Source organism: Urocitellus parryii, chromosome 5, assembly GCF_045843805.1.
Source record: "Urocitellus parryii isolate mUroPar1 chromosome 5, mUroPar1.hap1, whole genome shotgun sequence".
Lineage (NCBI taxonomy): Eukaryota > Metazoa > Chordata > Mammalia > Rodentia > Sciuridae > Urocitellus > Urocitellus parryii.
The window spans coordinates 31,080,799-31,099,750 of NC_135535.1; the positions used below are offsets into that span (position 1 = coordinate 31,080,799).

Genomic DNA, 18,952 nt, shown 5'->3' on the forward strand with positions numbered 1-18,952 from the left:
ACCTTGCATTTATAATTATATTAATCATAGTTTAAATATAATATAATCATCTCCAAGAAGTTTTAACCCACTTAGGTTCTTTGTGATTGCTGCTGTATTAGCAATTGACTAACATCTACTGTAGTATTGTTCTGCCTCTCTCCCTACTAGTGAGGCCACCAAATAGTTTTCTTCTAATGGTTTAAAAGCTATATTCTTTTTTTTTTTGACAGTATTTTTCAACCTAAGCCACATAATCATGTTTATTTACTCTAATGATGTGTTTAACTTAGTATGTTTTGAGTGGATACATTATTAGCAAGCTTTCTGATCATTTTGGTCTTTCTCTCCCTTAATCCCCCTTTCTGCTTTATGTTGTATATATTTTCTGTTTCTTTCCTTCTTTCTTAGACTTGTTCACTGGCTGTGGGTCTGAAAGAGAGGAAGGAGGGAATAGATGACTGTGGATATGATCAGTAGACCACTGGATTCATGGTTTTAGGGCTTGGAGAAAATTGGGGCTAAACATTTGGAATATATATAGCTGCCACTATTATTCTGTGAAGAGAAAGAAGGGGGAGGGGAGGGAAAAAGGTGAGAGAAAACATTAGTGGTAGGCAGGAAAAAGAAGCCAGCATATAAAAACTTTAGGTTCACAGACAGATGGTCATAAAGAGATCACATATTATATATGTACATGCCAGGAATTTACAGATATCTGTACTGGATATAATAAATACATATTTTTATATATGACTCTGCTGATGGTCGAGTTACTTTGATTCCACTCTCAAAGGTAAGTTACCAGGCCTATCAGGGTCCATTCAAAACAAGACTGGTCAGAAGTGGTCTTGTTAGAGTTAGAAAACTTTTTGAGCCTGACTCCTAATGATAGGGAGTTTCTCTGCCATTCTTTATTTCTATCATTAAAATAGTTCCACTCTCCAGCCTGCAACTGTCCAAAATAAAGTTTACTTGAAATAGTCTATGAAATGGCTAATAAGATCTATCACTCATACTTCAGCATGGATTCATTTAATATGTCTACTTTCTCATTCTGAAACTAAAGCCACAAAGAGGGCAGGAATAAATAAGTTCTGATTAATAAAATCTTTTAGAAAGGGCAAACTAGGATCATTTTTGAAGGCTAGTTTACTCTAAGCAGAATGATGGCAACAGATTCTTTTACAATATAAATGCTATTTATGGGAAATGTTTTGCTTTGACAGCCTGATAAATGCTATTGATGAAAAAAGTTGGGTTCCAAAGAATGTGAATTTGTCTGAAATCCAATCGTAGGTTACTTGAATATTCTCTTATGTAATCTCCCTGATGGCAGTGAAGTGCAGAAGAGTAAGGTAGCAACATTTCAAGTATCTTAGTTCTTATTTATTCACTTAAACTTAATCCCACATTTATTTTAGGCTACCTATGTACAAGCAATGGATCTTTAAATCTCTTTTTGGGATCATGACTATCCCTGGTATCTTGGTGTTTTTGATATTTCCTTTTAGCACTGATCAATTCAAAACTATCAAATGTGAATGTTTAAGCCATGTGTTTATACTAGTAATTAGGTACCAGGAGCTGTTCTAAGTTTCCTGACTATATTAATTTATAAATTATATAAATCCCTTTACTGACTTTATAAGGGAAGTGTTTTTCCAAACTTGCAGATGAGGAAGTTGAGTGTATACATGTTAAACAACTTCCCCCAAATTGTGATAGCAGAATTTGAACCCGTGCAGACACAGAACTTAAACTTGTATAAAATTCCAAGTTTAACTGTTTCATTTTCTTGATTGCTTTCTGTCCCCTTTGATTGAGAATGTACTATGGAAGAAATTAATTTCATGTGGTTTTCTCATATCATTAGTAATAAATTAATATCAACTCTTCTTTCTTCATCAGGGCAAAAACCTCTATACACAATATTCTTTTTTTTTTTTTCAAAACTGAAATGCAAGTCAGATTATGGTTTTAAAAAGTAGCAATTTAATACTTAATATTTAGAAATAAGGTACACAGAGACACAATAGTAATACAAAATACAAACAATTTTAAACTGCATTCATTTGAACCCTTAGCATGGATGGCTGACAGCTTCCCAGACGTATAATTTTGGACCATGTTATCAGATTTTTGGGGGGGTGTGTGTTTATTTAAAATACATATATTCATGCAATTAGATTTTTTAAAAAAATAAATATGACAATATATGGATTTCTGAAGTATAAATTGACATACAAATCTATATATTTTCTTAATATTTTCATTAAAGAAGCATTCTATAACATGAAACAGTTCAATTTAGATGTAATGAAAAAGCATGAGGTTTTATTAGAATTGTGTAACTCACATACTTACAGAACAGTAAACACAAAATTGTAAAACAAAATTACATCATTATTTTTCTCCACATCATCAACTTCAGAAAACTACTTCACTGGAATAATTACAAAATTCCCAATTCCAAATGTTAATAAGGAAACTCATAGAAGAGCAATTTGGGAAACTGAATTTTACCTTCTGAGAATTAGTGGAGTAACACAGTATTGCTCCTGGGGATTGTCAAAGCTTTGCTAGAACTCCTGGGGTGTAGATTATTTTATAAAATAGTAGAACTAAAACTCCATCCACTTAACAGCACACGAGCTTGTGATAAGCTTTCCCTTCCAAACAAATGTCCACAACTCTGAATCACAGGTTAGTGAACTGGTCTTAAATGTCCCCACCCTCAACTCTTCAAAAAGGTAGCTCTAGAGGAAGAAGATTCCATTACGTTTTCTCACCTGAACAGTTTGAATTTTTATTTTGAATTTATATGTAAGAAACAATAATCTTACACATAAGCAAGTATGATAAAACTTAAGATTTAATTTTCAAAGAAAACAAATTATTTATGTATCAGAACATATTCCTTAGTGTTAACTAATTAAAAAGTTAACACAGGAGAGGCAAAAAGATTTTCCTGAACTAATTAAGAACAGTAGTCCTTAACTCTAACTACAAATTAGAACCAAATGGAGTTTTGAAAAACTGAAGCATGACTCCATCACAAGGGGTGGGGTCCATATTGAAACCAGATTTGGAATAATTAATAATTATTAATTACTCAGGATGGATTTTGTTTAAATAATTTAAAATTCAAAATACATGAGTATTTCCTGTGTGACAGATACTTGCTCTGAATGTTAATATAATTGTTTTGCTGTCACAAAAGATTTCTTTTTATTTTCCTGAAATGTCCTCCACTTAAAATTATCATTAAAGAGATCACCTCAGAAACATTCTCAAGATATAATGGACAGAATGTAATAACTTAATTTCATTTTTCAAGTCATACTACATGAGGTATTCTCTACATTCTATTTGAAGTCACAAAATCATAATCTATGAACTGAAATAAGATATTGCTTTAATGTTTAATAGAATCTCCTGGGTCAAGAATTAATACCCACTGGCATCCATGCTTGCTTTAAATTGCCTAGAAAAATCTATGCCAGATCCTCTGGGAACCTAATAAGACTGGGTCTTTAATGCAGATTATGTTTCTTGTGACCTATTTATAAAACATTTCTTAAAAACATTACAGGAATATGGTTTTTGAGACATATAATTAGAAATTAGTTTTCTCAAAGGAACTAAAAAATATAGTTTTTGAAATACTACATAATTAGAAATTAGTTACTATCCCAGAATGACAGCTTTCTTGAGCTTTAACATTTCAAATTATAACTTACTTTATAAAACTCATTTAAAATGTATTTTAACTAAAAAAGATTAGATTTCAATTAATAAATTTAACTTTTAATTTGTACCTTTTAATGTAACACATTTTTCAGGTTTAAATTTGCTAAAACCAAGGTGATAAATTTATTAATCATTTAGTGGGATAATTTTGTAATTGACAAGTGGCCCAAATGATGCAATTTTGGTTAAACCATAATAAATGCTCATATATGCAAATGCACTAGAAAACAAATTGCTTTGTTTTGAAAACAATTTGTTTTCCATATTTGGTAGAATTAAGACAGCTTAAAACATTTTTATGAAACTCAGTAGTTAAAATAAATATTTAATAATATACATATCACAAGATATCAAGAATTTAGTGCTTAAAAATAAACTTTGTCACATTGTTTTCAGTTAAAAAGAACTGAATTTAGTGGCTTAAAGTAAGAATAATCAAGGTGTCACTTTGAAAACAGAAAATTAAATTCAATAAAACTAGAGAGCTAACAATAAGATGAAAGAGAAGTCTACTATTACTCAAAAGTCTAAAGTTAAGAATTACCGGAGCTTCTCAATATGATTAATGATTAATGTTAAGAAACATAACAGTTTGGGGATTAAAAGCTGAAGAATAGTCATGATTTAGTGGTTCATGTTTTGACTGTCAATGTGGAAAAAAAAATACAGTATATGTGAGCACCATTAGAAAAGAGAGAGAGTGTGTGTGTGTAACTTCAGCTGCTTCAAAACTGCATTGTATAATGAAGAACAAGTATGAAATTAAGAAAAACCATTCTTAAACTAACATGCCATAATTCATCTAAAATGTTTTACCTAGTATTCTAAAAGTCAACCAAATAATACAACATAAAGACCCAGTGTTCTTTTGTAGTGCAAAAATCTCTTGATTTAAAAGAATTATTGAAGAAAAAAAAATGTGTTCAAAAAATGTTTTTAACCCAATGCCAGTTTTCAACAGGTAAAGGAAAAATGAAGTGGCTAATAAATGGGAATTCATAGAATGAACCAGCACTTGTTGGATTTATCCTCAAAGAATCATAATCATTCAGGCCTCAAACTATTTTTAAGTCAGAGTTGTAAAGATTATTCTGCCAGAAAAATTTTCCTTCTATAATCAAAGTCACAAATTAATCAGCTGTAATTTGAAATTTTTGCTTTGTTAACCAAAACTAAAAACTTCTGCCATATCATATATGACACATATCTTGGGGTAAGACAGGTCTTTAATGAAAAATCTTATTTTGAGCCAATGTAGAGGCAGCCCATGATAGACTGTTACATATTCTTGATATTTTTCAAAGCTCCCAGTACAAGCAATCACATGATATAGATTGAAGTTTTTGATACCAATGTCACATTATAAAGAATAATGCTATTCTCCATTTAAAATACGTTCAATTTCTTCTAGTCTTTTTAAAGCAGCAACTCTCTTCTTCTCAATTTCTTTGATGTCTTTTGTTGTTTTTTGGGGGGTCTCTTTGTCTGCATTTTTTGCTAATTGTTTTTTGGATTTAGATTCAATTGTTTTCATTATCTGTGTTGGTCTGGATTCACTTCTGATTTCTTTTACATTTTCAGCTGGAAGTTTGTCTCCTTCTTCACCTGAAGTCTTATCAGCTGGGAATACTGGCTGTTCTACAAAACCAGATGAGGAAATTTTATCCCTGACTATACTCAAATGGCGTTGAATATATTCTTCATGTGGTGCTAATGCCAATGTTTCAACCAAGCATTTTTCAGCTTTTAATAAATCCTTCTCTTCAAAATAAACAACACAAAGATTGTGTTTTCCTTGCACATTGCTTGGATCCATCTCCAAAATCTTTTCAAAACATTTTTTTGCTCCAAGTATATCTTTCTTTTGATTCATCAGAATGTCTCCTTTTAAAATGAGACCCTTGATATGATCAGGGTAGTATCTCAGTAACTCTTCTAAAATTGGCAAAGCCTTTAATTCTTTTGCAGTCTGAGAATACAGGAGAGCCAGATTAAACAAAGCACTTCTGAAATCAGCTTGTAATTTTATAGCTTTCTTCATCCAAATTTCTGCCTCAGTATCCTTTTTGTCATCCATGGCAAGCATTCCCAAATTGAAATAGCCATTAGCATCTTGTGGCTCTTCATTTACGTAGGTTAAAAGTCTTTTTCTAGCTTCAGGTCTGAGTTTAACTTCACCTAGGAATCATTTTTTTTAGAAAAAGATAATAAAATATTGCATCTAAGGAAAACAGTGATTTTTAAATATTGAATTAGATTACAAAAAGATAGCACCAAAGCAACTAATTTCTATACCTTAAATAAAAAACTAAAAGCAAAAAATCTCTCTCTTCATTGGAAAGATAAATCTGTTTGAAACACTGACATAATTAAATGGTAGATCATTTCCTTTCCTTTAAAGTAGTAAGAGTGCTTCAGAAGCCAAATGGGAAAAAAAATAGTTTCAAAGTTAAGAATCTACAAAGAAATATCAAAGGAAGAATAGAGAATTAAGAGGACAAAGGTGTATGATATCCCAAAAAAGACATCAATCTTGATTTTGTTAAATTATGACTTTATATACCAAACAAGTTACTTAACATATCTGGGTTAACTTACTGAATTTTACAAGAATTACTATGATATATATGTAAAAATGCCCAGCAAAAAGTAACTTATTGTTAAAAATGTTTCAGAATTATTAACTCAGTTTTCTGGCATATTATTTCAAAATTTTTAGGAAATTTCAAGGGCAAAAATAAACCATTATCTATTAGGCTTTAAAATTAGGATCTGAAAAACAAATACTTATTGAAATAATTTCTATTGCAAATAAGATTTTTTTCAGTTCTACAACTATACACTTTAGGGTGCAATCTTATATTGTATAATGAGCAGCCTTCATGATCATTATTTTACAAACCATTAGTTTTACTAAAAATTATACATTTTTGAACACCAACCATAAACTCTGTTGTTTTAATTCACAACATGATGAATGTGGAAAATTTGAAAATAAATCACTAGACTTCAGTTACTAATGTAGCTATATGAAGTTGGGAGTAGCTTTACTTATAACTTAGTAAATAGAAGATTGGTCAAAGTGAGCATATTAAAAATATTATAATTTTATGATTCTTTCCTTTTTGTAAATGTTTTAAGAAAAACATTTAAGAAATAAACAGCAATTACAAATAAAAAGATCTTTCCAACATAAAGTTTAAAGAGATTATAATCATATATTCTGCCTTGAGAGGGACAACTAACATTTCTATACAACATATGGGTAAAAGATAGAAAATTATTGTGATTAATAATTTAGTTTTGCAGGATTGTAGGAAATTACAATAATACCTCAAAAAATTTATAGTAACACTAGATATAAAAAATATAAGTATTTTATCTTGTAAATCAAAGTAAACTCTAATGTTATTTATATGTTAAAGAGGTTTTATTATGCTTACATGAATAAATTAACAAACACATTAATTAGATATTGTTTAACAGACTGCCTAAAAATTAGTCTTAACACATATCGGAAAATGAATAATTAATATTCTCATGTCAGTGCATTTTATTTGAAAAAGAGTCTAAAATAAAACTCAAGTATTTTAAATATTCTTACTATGCCATTTATATACAATTTTGTTATGAACTACCTCTACAAAATGTTTATTATGGGTAATGAAGTTTAAGTTAATGTTTTACTGTATATCAAATTATAATTATAGAAATATTGAGAAAACATACCTGATTCTTGCATTAGTATAGCAGAATTGAATAATGCTAGTTTGTGCTTTGGATTTAGTTCTAAAGCATGATTAAAGTTTCTTAGGGCTTCATTTGGTTCTTTAAGTTCAATATATACAATTGCCAGGTTGTACCAAAGATCTGCATTATTTCTGTCCAGTTCTAGTGCTTTAAGATATGCTTCCTTTGCTTTGAGAGGTTTATTCATTTTTAAAAGCAATTCTCCCCTGTGAAAAAAATCAAACATGAGGTTTATGTAAAACATTATATGTCAGTTAGTAGACACCATTTATTACAAGTTTGAAGCCTTTCCACATACAGCTTTCATTACTTCTTTTAACTTAGTCTCTTAAAAGTTCTCTTCAAAAACAAAAATAACATTTTGAAGCTGCTCAAGTCTGAACTCCATAGTTCGGCAAATTAGGCTGGATATATTTTCAAATATTATTTAAGAAACGTATGCTTGACTTTAAGTTAGATGTGCAGAGGCACTCAAAAAAGGGGAACAGAGAAAAATCTATTCTTTGAATATATCTTAAAATGAAACAGACTTGACTACATTAGAAAAATGAGTCTAATCAAGTAATAATAATCAAGTGTGGGAGATCAGTAAATTTTTCAGATAATGAAGAAAGCATTTGAAAAAGAAAAATAAATGTGATTGTAGAAAAATTACAGTTTTCAAATCTATGAAACAAATCTCACTATACAAATGAATAGAACATTTGAAATTTGTAACTCCTTATATTAACTTACTATCCTTAAAAGTACTCTATAAAATGAACATTAAAAGAAAAAAGGAATTTCAAAAAAGTTGATCCATGTAGGGTAGAAGGGAAATAGTGCCACCTGCAGATAACTAAGAAACACATCTAGAATTGGGGATCAGTTAGAAAATCATTGCATCAATTTTCTAATCTAGTTTCATTTACTGCTAGAGAACTTAAATTTAGTTTTGCTCAAAAATATTTTTACTAATATTTTCACTGAAACAACTTCTAAGAATTAATCTAAAATGTTATTTTTTAAATGCAGAGATTATTGAATAATTCTTTATGGATGAACACATGACAATGAATATTGGATAAGGCTAAAAAAGAGAACCTCCAATTTAAAAATAATTTATATCTCAAAAAGTTAAATTCTGAATGCACTTTTTCTATAGAAACAGTGGTTAGTTTTCCTAGCCTGGCTGCAAAACAGAGTTTAACAGCCATTTTTCCCAAAGTATACAAATGATAACACCTACATGAGAAAGTACATAAGACTGAACATGTGATGTTCTTCTAACTACCAAGGTTTCTTTGTGGTTAAAGAAATCAATAACCAGTCAAATCTCAAAATTTACTTAAGAAAGTTTCTGAGAGTTGAATAACAGAAGGTGCTAATAGAAAATATAAGTTCTAGATGATTCCCTTGTCAATTTCAAATTAATTAAATTTGATTGTCATTCTAAAATAAGCTATAATCTCTCTATGTACTTGGAGTCAAGTAACTAAAAGACAAACATGCCAAATTTAGTCAAGATGTACATGCAGATACAGCTTCAATCTTCTACACTGATGGCTCTAAAGTGAACTATGATACCTGCTAATGTAGGCCTGTTTGAAGTCTGGTCTCATACTTATTGCTTGTCGATAAAGTTGATCTGCTTCTTCTAACCGGGACTCATTTGCTCGGATAAGGTTGGCCAGATTGATATAAACATTTAGGTGGTTAGGAGCAATTCTAGCTGCGTATTTTTTACCAGGAATTATCTGTTTAGAAGAAAAGGCATTTTCATTATTTGATATTTCAGTACCAAATAAAGATAAAAAGTAAGTTTTCCTAGGGGCTTATTTAAAGTAACACAGAAAACAGTAACATTATGCTGCCAGTTTTACTAATGTATCAAATTAAATATAAAAATGTGAAAGTGAACATGTGTAATATTCACAAAATGTAAAATTTTGTGGCATTAAAGGACAATTGTTCATTCATGCCAGCTAAATGCAACCACTGACAGCTTTTTATTCATATCTACTTTTTCTAAAGTCAGATAAATCAGATATATTAGAGGCCAAGATTTCTTAAAAAATTGGCATCAGAACAGGAAAAAACCCAGATCTCCTGCCTCTCAGTCCAACTGTACACTTTGTCAATTTTTTTGTCAGCAAAATATTTCCTGAGGGCAGTTAATTTTATTTCAGAGTTATACTAAAAACTAACTTGTTTGATAAATACATGTTCTAGTCAGTTGATTATTCAAGTTAAATAAAGGTCATTACATATAATATAGATGGATCCAATTTTTTAATGAACACAATAAATTATCTCATTAAAAAACTGTAATAAGTATAAATTTAACATATCATTTTAGAATTAAAATAATCCTCAGGATATATGGTCCAACTTTGTTTTTAGAAAATTTATTAAAGTATCCAATCATTAATATTGCTATTTTAATGAGAAATCTGCAGCACAAATTGTTTTCTGAACAGATCTTTCATCTTTGATACTATATTGTTATATCTGATGAATTTTCTGCTTGTATCATTCTAACAAGTGATTAAAACAATTTAGCAACAGAGACATTCTATTTTATCACTTATATTCATTTTTTGAATAGGAAAAATGTTGAATTTATTGCTTAAAGTACACAAAATCCTCCTCATATAGACTATAAAAGACTATAAAAATAATTAAACATCAAGTTAGCTAGAAAAGTAAATGTAATCATTTATAACACTTTCTATAGAAATAGAAAATTCTGTAAGACACCTTACTTTTTATATGAACAAACTGAAGAAAAAGATTTCCCATCCAAATAATACTATTCAACATGGACACAGAGGAGACATGACACAATAGATTAAATTATGACAACTTACTTGAGGCATTAGTGATTTAGCCATCATGTAAGATTCTTCAGCTTCTCTAGTTCTATTTAAATTTTTATAAGTTCTTCCTACATTCATGTGGGCTCCAATATCATCTAAAAGAAAAAAAATCATTCGTTGAGAGGTATAATAGTATTCAAGGTTACCGAGAAGACATGTTTCTAGAAATAAACTATGTAAAAAATACAAAAGAGGGAAACAGATCTTGCTTTTTCTCTGCTCTGAACTTTTTTCTTTTTTTTTTTGGTAGTAGGGATTTAACCCAGGGGAACTAACACTGAGCCATATCCTCAGCCCTTTTTATTTTTACTTTTGAGACATGGGCTTGCTAAATTGCTTAGGGCCTCACTAAGTTGCTGAGGCTGGCTCACACTTATGATCCTCTTGCCTCAGCCTCCTGAGTAGCTGGGATTATAGGAAGAGGATGCCACCATGCCTGGTTCTCTGAACTTCTTTTAACATAACTTGGTATAACTTATGATGAATGGTATACTAAAAAATCATGTATAGGAATGTGAAGGCAGAAAATGTATTTAACATGAAAAATCTATTTTAATCACTCTTTAAAGGGTTAGGACAACATAGGTCATGATGATATTACCTTACTACTGTTCACTATATTTTACTATCTTATATTAAAGCTTATTTCTATTTCCTTAATCTCATAGTTTTGGAATTCAATAAAAAAATATGGTTCAACTCTGCAAGTGAAAAGGATCATCATGAGTCCTAGAATTAGCTCAAGTGTTATAGCTAACAAATATGTATAAAAGTTAGAGACTAAAAGAATTTTGTGATAAGCTTTTTAAAAATTTGTGTGAATGTGACTGGAATACAGGGTAACAGTATTATATAAGATGCTGTGGCCCTTCTCTCTTAATAAATACTTCAAAGGTTTGGAACAAAGATTAAAGGAAGAGAGATCTTAAATTAGACAATTTTTATTCAACAAGGATATCTAACAGACATGACAAGGTTTCAACTGGTGAATACTACTTGCCTGTGACACCGACGATTTTGCAATTGTGGAATAATTCTCTGACTGCAACTCCCAGGACACATAGGGGCCAAGCATATCTATCTTGGGTATTCCCCTAGGAGGAGAGCAACAGTCCTAAGATCTTGCTACATTATGCTTCAGGTTGGCAACTGTGTGTACTGTATAAAAAATGGTAGATGTAGTATAAATCTGGTTTGAGAACTGGGGGATAAAGTTGGAGGTAAGGGAGTTTTTCATTTTAGATGTACTGCCCAGTCTTATGGAGTCAGTAGGGTTAAGAAAGCAAAAACAAAACAAAAAAACCTCAGGCTAGTCATTGCAATCCTACTTGCAAACTAGAATACCTGTTTTTAAAAAGTTTCAAAGGGAATTCTGCTTTACAGCCAGGAGTGAAAAATTATCTAATTATCAAGTGTGTATAAAAACACACAGTAGTTTCTTTGCTTTTATAGAACTGATTTGTTTTTTAATTTTTAACATCAATTAAATCCACAGTTTTTGTTATAAACATATACAGTAAAAACGAAGGATATATAGAACGTGAAAAAGTTATATAGTAATGAATTTAATCTAACAAAAAATTAAATGGGAAATGTATATAAAGAAAAATGTAAATAATGAGGTCAGCTGAGTACTTGTACTAAAATAAGGCTCAACTAGGCTTAGAAAAGAAAGAGGTTATTTATTTAAGATAAAAAAATAAAGCAAATTATAACCCACTGGAATTAGGTGGAATAATAAGAAGTTATTGCCATCAATGCAGACTTCAGACATTATAATAAAGTAGCTCCATTTTCTCAAAGAACAAAAGATAGCAATTAGATATTCTTTAGCAATAAAATGGCTACTTAATAAGACTTAAAAAATGACATAATTTGTAAGAAGATTTTATAAGTTATAAAGTTAAAACATCCCAAAGGATTTTGGGAATAGTATTATTTCTAAAGTAAATTTAAATTTGAAAAAAGGCAAGAAGATGAAAAAAATCAAAGATATTTAAATAACTAAGGAGCTATAGAGAAGTCAAAGCACAAATTTGTTTATCTGAGTAAATTATTCAAATCAAGCATAGCATAAGTTAGTCTGCTTTTAATTCAATGTAAATGAGGACATTATAAATCTTAAATGTACTCTCAGTCTGTCAATAACTGTTTTTCTAATAAACTCATTTTTTTCAGAACCCTAGTTGGGTAGTGTTTCATTCCTTCTCTATCCTCAAATTTCTAATATCTTATTTTCATCAGGGAAATGAGAACAGAGAGGAATTTATGACTCATCCCATTATCGATGCTCTCAACCAATCTGTGTGAATATACATACTCAGTTTTCCCTTCTATACCTCCTCTCTGATCTAAGACCAACCAATCTACTTACACACTGAATCATGTTCATTTTCTCCATGTGACTCTGCTCATACTATCTTTGTACTGCTAAATCTCTGTTCTTTTATACAGTAAATCTCTTTGAAAGAGTTGTTTGTATAATTATTTGTACTTTTTCATTTCCAAGTGACTCATGGATAGAATTCAGGACATCCAAGAACTTGGAAGAGAATGTAATTACATTTTAATTTTCATTAACATGTATGAGTAAATTAGAGTTGCCTTCAATTAGAAACACAGGCAAATCCTAATAAGTAGTAACAATACCTTGACTTTGTCATTTAGAAACCACAGATTTTTTATATGACATTACAATTATAGATACTGTGAAATTTAATTTTCATTTACCATTCCTCTTAAATGACCAGTTATTAGAAGCACCATGGGCTTGCATGTGATCTCAGTCATTCTGTCTACATGTGATGTAGAAGGCAAATTATCAGGCAACTGTGTATGCCTGCTAATGCTTTAGCCAAAAGAATGCAATCAAGAATTCTCACACTGATGTCCAAACTATTTTACTTCCCAGTATTCCCTGTCCACAAAATTGTCAATTAAAAATAAAATTTATAAATATCTGGACACTCCTAAAACTCTTTTAAAATTATTCCCATCCTGATGACATCAAAGTTAAAGTAGGGGTTCACTATCTTTTCTGATTAAACAGTTTCAAAGATTTTTACTTAGATAAAAATGAAATCAGTGCTCTCTAGGCAAAACAATACAAAACAAAACAAAAAAATTGGAGGATTCTGATGTATCTTAAGGGTAGACCTTGACTTTTAAAAGGGTTTATAGTAACTGTAACTTTATTTACAAAACTGTGAACTGGGATTTTTTAAAATACACTTGCAATTATCAAAAGAAGAAAAATAAATTGGTTATCTAACATGACATGCATGTGGTCTGATCAAAGACTATCATGTAATTTATTCCCATTGTATGCAACAAAAGCCTTCACACTTTTTTTTAATTGAAAGAGCCTTAGGATGTTATGAATTACTACTCTGTGTGATTTAATGCTATTTCAGGGCTTAAATGATCATCTCTATACTTGTTACTATTCAGACTTTTTGGGACAAAATCTGAGTCATTCTTTTTAGCTCTGTCTTGGTTACATTCTCCCAAACTCCAATAACTATTCATAATACAGTGAAATAATGTCACTTAATCTGTCAAAGTAATCTATGAACATAGCAAAAAACAAACCAAAACACACAAAGAATAAGATGCCTCTGAATATCACTTTCGACTTTTATAAGCTTTTTTATTCATAAATATTTCTAATAAACTTGATTACCTGTCCTCCCAAGTCTATGACTTATTAAAACAGTAATTGTGAAAGTGTGATACTAACGTCATACATAGAGAGGTTCAGCATGTATATCTAAAAAACTATAAAGGTGACAACTGATAATGATGGAGAAAATTATTTAAAACTAAGTGCCCATACTTGCAACATTCTGTGATTAAATACACTGTTTACTAGATTAAACTGCAGTTATACACATTTATCAACATACACATTTAGTCTTCAGAACAATGCTGAGACAAAAATTATTATTCCATTTTAAAAATGAGAAAAACTTTGGCTGAAGGAGTCTAAATAAGAGTCTCAAAGCCTGTGTAACCTGACATCAAAACTTTCTCTAAATACTCCTAGAATGAATCTAAGACTTCAAAAGTAATGAATTAAAACAACTACATTTAGTGATTCTTGATTGTGTATAGGACGCTACAAGATAATGTAGGAGTTAAAAGATAAATCCAATGTTTTACATGCAATTTAATAAATATTTTGAGCAAATTAACATTTCAATAATAAAATATGGCACTACAGAGAATATATTTTAAAAAAGAGTAGTTGTAAGGGATTTTAAATGAGAAATACTTTCTTTAGGTGGAAAGATGGGAAGGTAATTTAGAATAAGAGCCTATTTTTTGTAGGGTTATAAAAGATCATTAGTACTCATGTCTAGCAGGGATATGCTGGAGAGTAAATGGGAGGAAAGGGAGAAAGGAGAGGTACAAGAAGAATATAAACAGATCATTATCCAAAGTACACGGATGAAGACATGAATTGGTGTGAATATACTTTGTATACAAGCAGAGACGTGAAAAATTGTGCTCTGTATGTGTAATATGAATTGTAATGCATTCCATAGTCATACATAAAATAAAAAAATAAGAATATAAACAGAGCCAAAGTAGTAGAACAGTATGTGTACCCTATATTTCAAGAAAAACTAATCTTGATGAAAAAGTTATAGGAGATAAAACTGGAGGGAAAGACCAATTGTTCCATTTCTATAATCTTCTGTTAATCTTTCTCTAATTGAAACTTGGCTTTGTCTTGGAGACAAGGTTACCTTGCTTGTACCTATTCTAAGTGTTGACTGAGTTCTTTTTCTTATCCTTTGTAACACTGGGCCTGGAAGAAGATTAGATGTTCTCCTTGATCCCTGATGCCACTTGCAGACAATTATCACTCCTTTTAAAAATCACTCTTGTCTAAACATCAGGCCATTGAACTCTATTGTCCATTATCCCTCCGAGTTGCAGTCACTAGTCCCTGTGTGCATATTATAGTGTACATACTGGATACTGGGTTCCTATTGCTCCCTCCAACATCATGACAGTCAAAATTCTTAGCCATTTCAAAATCTATACAGATTTAATATTGTGGCCTTGCTGCCTTTCTTCCAATGATATTCACCTCTTTCTACCAGTTTAGGTTGCTCCAACAGACACAATCATACCTCCTAGAAAAAACTGGGGGCAGTACCCAGCACTCTGTACTTCTGTGGGGACACTTAAGGTGGTGGGTTACTTTTGGTTGTTAATCTGAATTGAAAGTAATGGCATTGGTGGGTACGGATCACATTTGGTACATATCCTATAATAAAGTTCTACACTGTTGAAATGCCAAGTGTAGTCCCTACTGAAAATATTGCTGCTCTAGCTACCCTCTGATACTTAGACCAACCATTCTTCAGACCTGTAATCTGCTGATCCTGTAACTATTTCACTACCACTTACCAACTTTCTCATCTACTCTAAACCAATTTAAATTCTGCAACTCATCATTATAATCACTTCGTTATTCTTTTTTTTTTTTTGCTTAGTTATACATGTCTGACAAAATTTTAACTCTTTTGAATTGAATTCTTCATTCCCACTGTAGCTAAAAAGTAGTAGGAGAAAAACATGTAACTACACCAACTGGTTTAATTTTAAATTAATACTAATCTAAAGTAGGGTGTCAGAGTTGCCTGGCAATTATACTCTATTTTCCTAATCTATATAATAGGAAACGATTTTCCTAGTTTCCTTGATCTTTGTTTCTCTAAGTGTGATTTGTAGACTAAGCATCAATGGGAACTTATGAGAAATGCAGAATTTTAGGCTCTATCTAACTCTTCATCAGAATATACTTTATAACAAACTCTCTGATTCATATATACATTAAGTTTATGAAGCAAATTCTTGAGTCACTATTTCATATCTTTTCCTGTTCTTAGATCTCAAACACTTCTTCCTTTTTATTCTCTACTCATGATTTTACCTTCTATTTCACCGAGAAAACCAAAACAAACAAAAGAAAATTCCAGAAACTTCCTCCTTGTCATCTACTCTCCTGCCTCTTTCCACATCCATACACTGTGCCTTCTGTTACCACATTTACTATCAGTACCAATTTGAATAAAATCCTCATCTTTAGCACCAGATCCTATCTGGATACTGGATCGCTATTGCTCCTTCCTCTCATCTGTTCAATATCATCATCTAGTTATTTGTCTTTCCCCGTGGCATTATTACTTTCCCCAACTGTACTGGATTAGCCCCAAAGGTACTTTTTTTCTTCCACTTCCGAATTGTCTCCAATTCTTCTTCTACTCTCTTAAAATCACTTCTACCAAGCTTGTGCATCCAGCACTCCATCAAAAAGCACATTTCACTGTCATCCAACAACTATGTTAAAAGAAAAAATTCTCAAATATCTAATATAAATGTTTCCCCCCCCCCAAAATGTTGTTTTCCTTCTAAAAAAAACAAAAAACAAAACAAAACAAAAAACCCAAAAACAAACCATTCATCAATTTACTAATAATGCTTACCTGGCTGAACATGAGTAGCCTGTAGAAAGTATTTCAAAGCTCTCTCAAAATTCTTTTCATTTTCCAGAGCATGACCCACATTATTCCATAATTTGGCATTATTTTTATTTACCTTAAATACAATTAAAATGAAATAAATTACATATTAAAAAAATGACTCCAATTCACACAGATATTTGAGTGGTGTACTATTAGGAATGGATTGTTTCATAGACATGTCCCTGGAGATGAAGTCAAATGAAGACTGCTTCACCATATTTACTCTCTTCTTCCCCTAATGATATACTAAAACCACAAAAGTCTAATTTCACCTATTTTATGTTATTAGAATTGTACTTAAAATTTTACATAATCAAAACATAGTGCTGTGTGAAAATTTCTATTGTATTCATATTCCTTCAAGAAAGAAGGTATTAGAATATGAGAATGTTCTTAAAACATTGTATTGATGACTTATTTTTATTCTTAACATGTTTAACGCTATTTAAGTACTCTATTATGGTAAAAGGAACCCTAAGTTCTGAGTCAATGTGTGCTTTTAGAGTTCTCAGATGTGCAAGGTATTCTTGCAGGCAAAGGATGATACCCAACCAAGGAATTATCAATTATGACTATAGGTTTTATTTTTTTAAATTTTTTTTAGTTGTAGATTGATACATTACCTTTATTTTATTTACTTTTTAAATGTGGTGCTGAATATCGAACCTAGTATGTCACACATGCTAGACAAGTGCTCTACCACTGATCTATAACCATGACTATAGGTTTTAACCATTGTTCTGAGAGTGAGAATAAAGAAATTTTCAAAAAATACGGGCTCAAGGTTCACTTGTCTGTAGAGCTCAGGGAGAAGGTGGAACTACTGGAACTACTATTGTGGTCTAGAGGACAGAAATCTGATATGTACAGTCAGCAATTCCATAAAGCTAGGCAAAAGAGAATAAAGAAATGGCCAAAATAAAGTAAGAATTATGAGATTTGAAGATGGGCATTGATAAGGAAGAGCTAAAATAATTCTTTGCTGATAACCTTTATAGAAAACAAATTTGTGGTTTTAAAAGAACTTTTTTTAGATATTTATTGTCCATTCTATAAGAAATGCTTTACCACTACTTTCTATCAGTTCTGATCTTTTCCATATTAGTAACCATTGATTATCTTTTAGATAGCAAGATTCTATTTTTGTTTGTTGTGTTATTTTATTTCATTGAATCTAAGGCACATCAACTACAGAACTCACCACTATTTAATGAACCATTAAGAAAAAAAAGTCAATAATTAATTTAGAGATAACTTCCAATGTAAGATTTATGCTTGTTCCAGGTATTCAGGTTAGGAAAAAATGTGTACCCTTAGAACCAATGAAATTCAGTACTCCTTATCATGTGGAACTCTAACATGTATGTAGCACTGAAAGAAATATTAACATACTCTTTGAATATATAGCCACGTACTATGTAGATAATTTGTTTATGCCCAAAATAATATAAGAACAAATTATTTTCAATAACTTTTTGGTAAATGACTTAATATTGACAGTTAATGTCTGATTAAAAGTAAAAACAGCTAAGAAATGGCTAAAAAACAAACAAAAAACCTCTCTCTCTCTATATATATATATCACTGATGACATACTTTCCTGTGATTCTGAACCATACTTTACCTTTAAGGCTGACATGAACAATGTATATTCAGACTCCCAATCCCAATTTCTGTGGAGTGTTTTTAAGGCATGAGTAAGTAACACCATGGATAGACACACCCAGGACAGTTTTTTAAATACACTGTTTAAGAGACCAAAAAAAAAAAAAAAAAAAAAATCATATCATCAAAAGCATTTAACTTTATAGGAAAGGTAAAAATATGCTAAATGTTCCTAAAGATAATTCTAACAATCATCCAACTTTGTAGGGAACCAACACCAAAAAAAAAAAAAAGTATTATGAATATGACCTTGAAATTCAGTGTTAAATTACATGACACAGTTGTTCCTGTGCAGAAATAGTTCTACCTACCCAGCCATCCAGAGGTATTCAAGTCCTTTATATAAAATGTTGTAGTACCTGAATATAACCTATGCATACCTTGTAAGTATACTTTAAATCATCACTA

At 30.7% G+C, this 18,952-nt stretch overlaps 1 protein-coding gene across 1 annotated transcript in view; it reads right to left on the reverse strand.

Annotated features, from left to right (window-relative positions):
* Nucleotides 1-3,751: 3,751 nt before the first annotated feature.
* Nucleotides 3,752-18,952, reverse strand: part of Tmtc3 (transmembrane O-mannosyltransferase targeting cadherins 3) — a 45,202-nt gene continuing 30,001 nt past the window's right edge. The window contains exons 9-14 of the mRNA XM_026397215.2: nt 18,504-18,624; nt 16,841-16,952; nt 10,332-10,435; nt 9,049-9,218; nt 7,462-7,688; nt 3,752-5,910 (exon numbers count right to left, since the gene is read on the reverse strand). Coding sequence (XP_026253000.2) covers nt 5,108-5,910; nt 7,462-7,688; nt 9,049-9,218; nt 10,332-10,435; nt 16,841-16,952; nt 18,504-18,624 — 1,537 coding nt within the window. The 3' untranslated portion in view covers nt 3,752-5,107. The remainder of the gene's footprint in view (nt 5,911-7,461; nt 7,689-9,048; nt 9,219-10,331; nt 10,436-16,840; nt 16,953-18,503; nt 18,625-18,952) is intronic.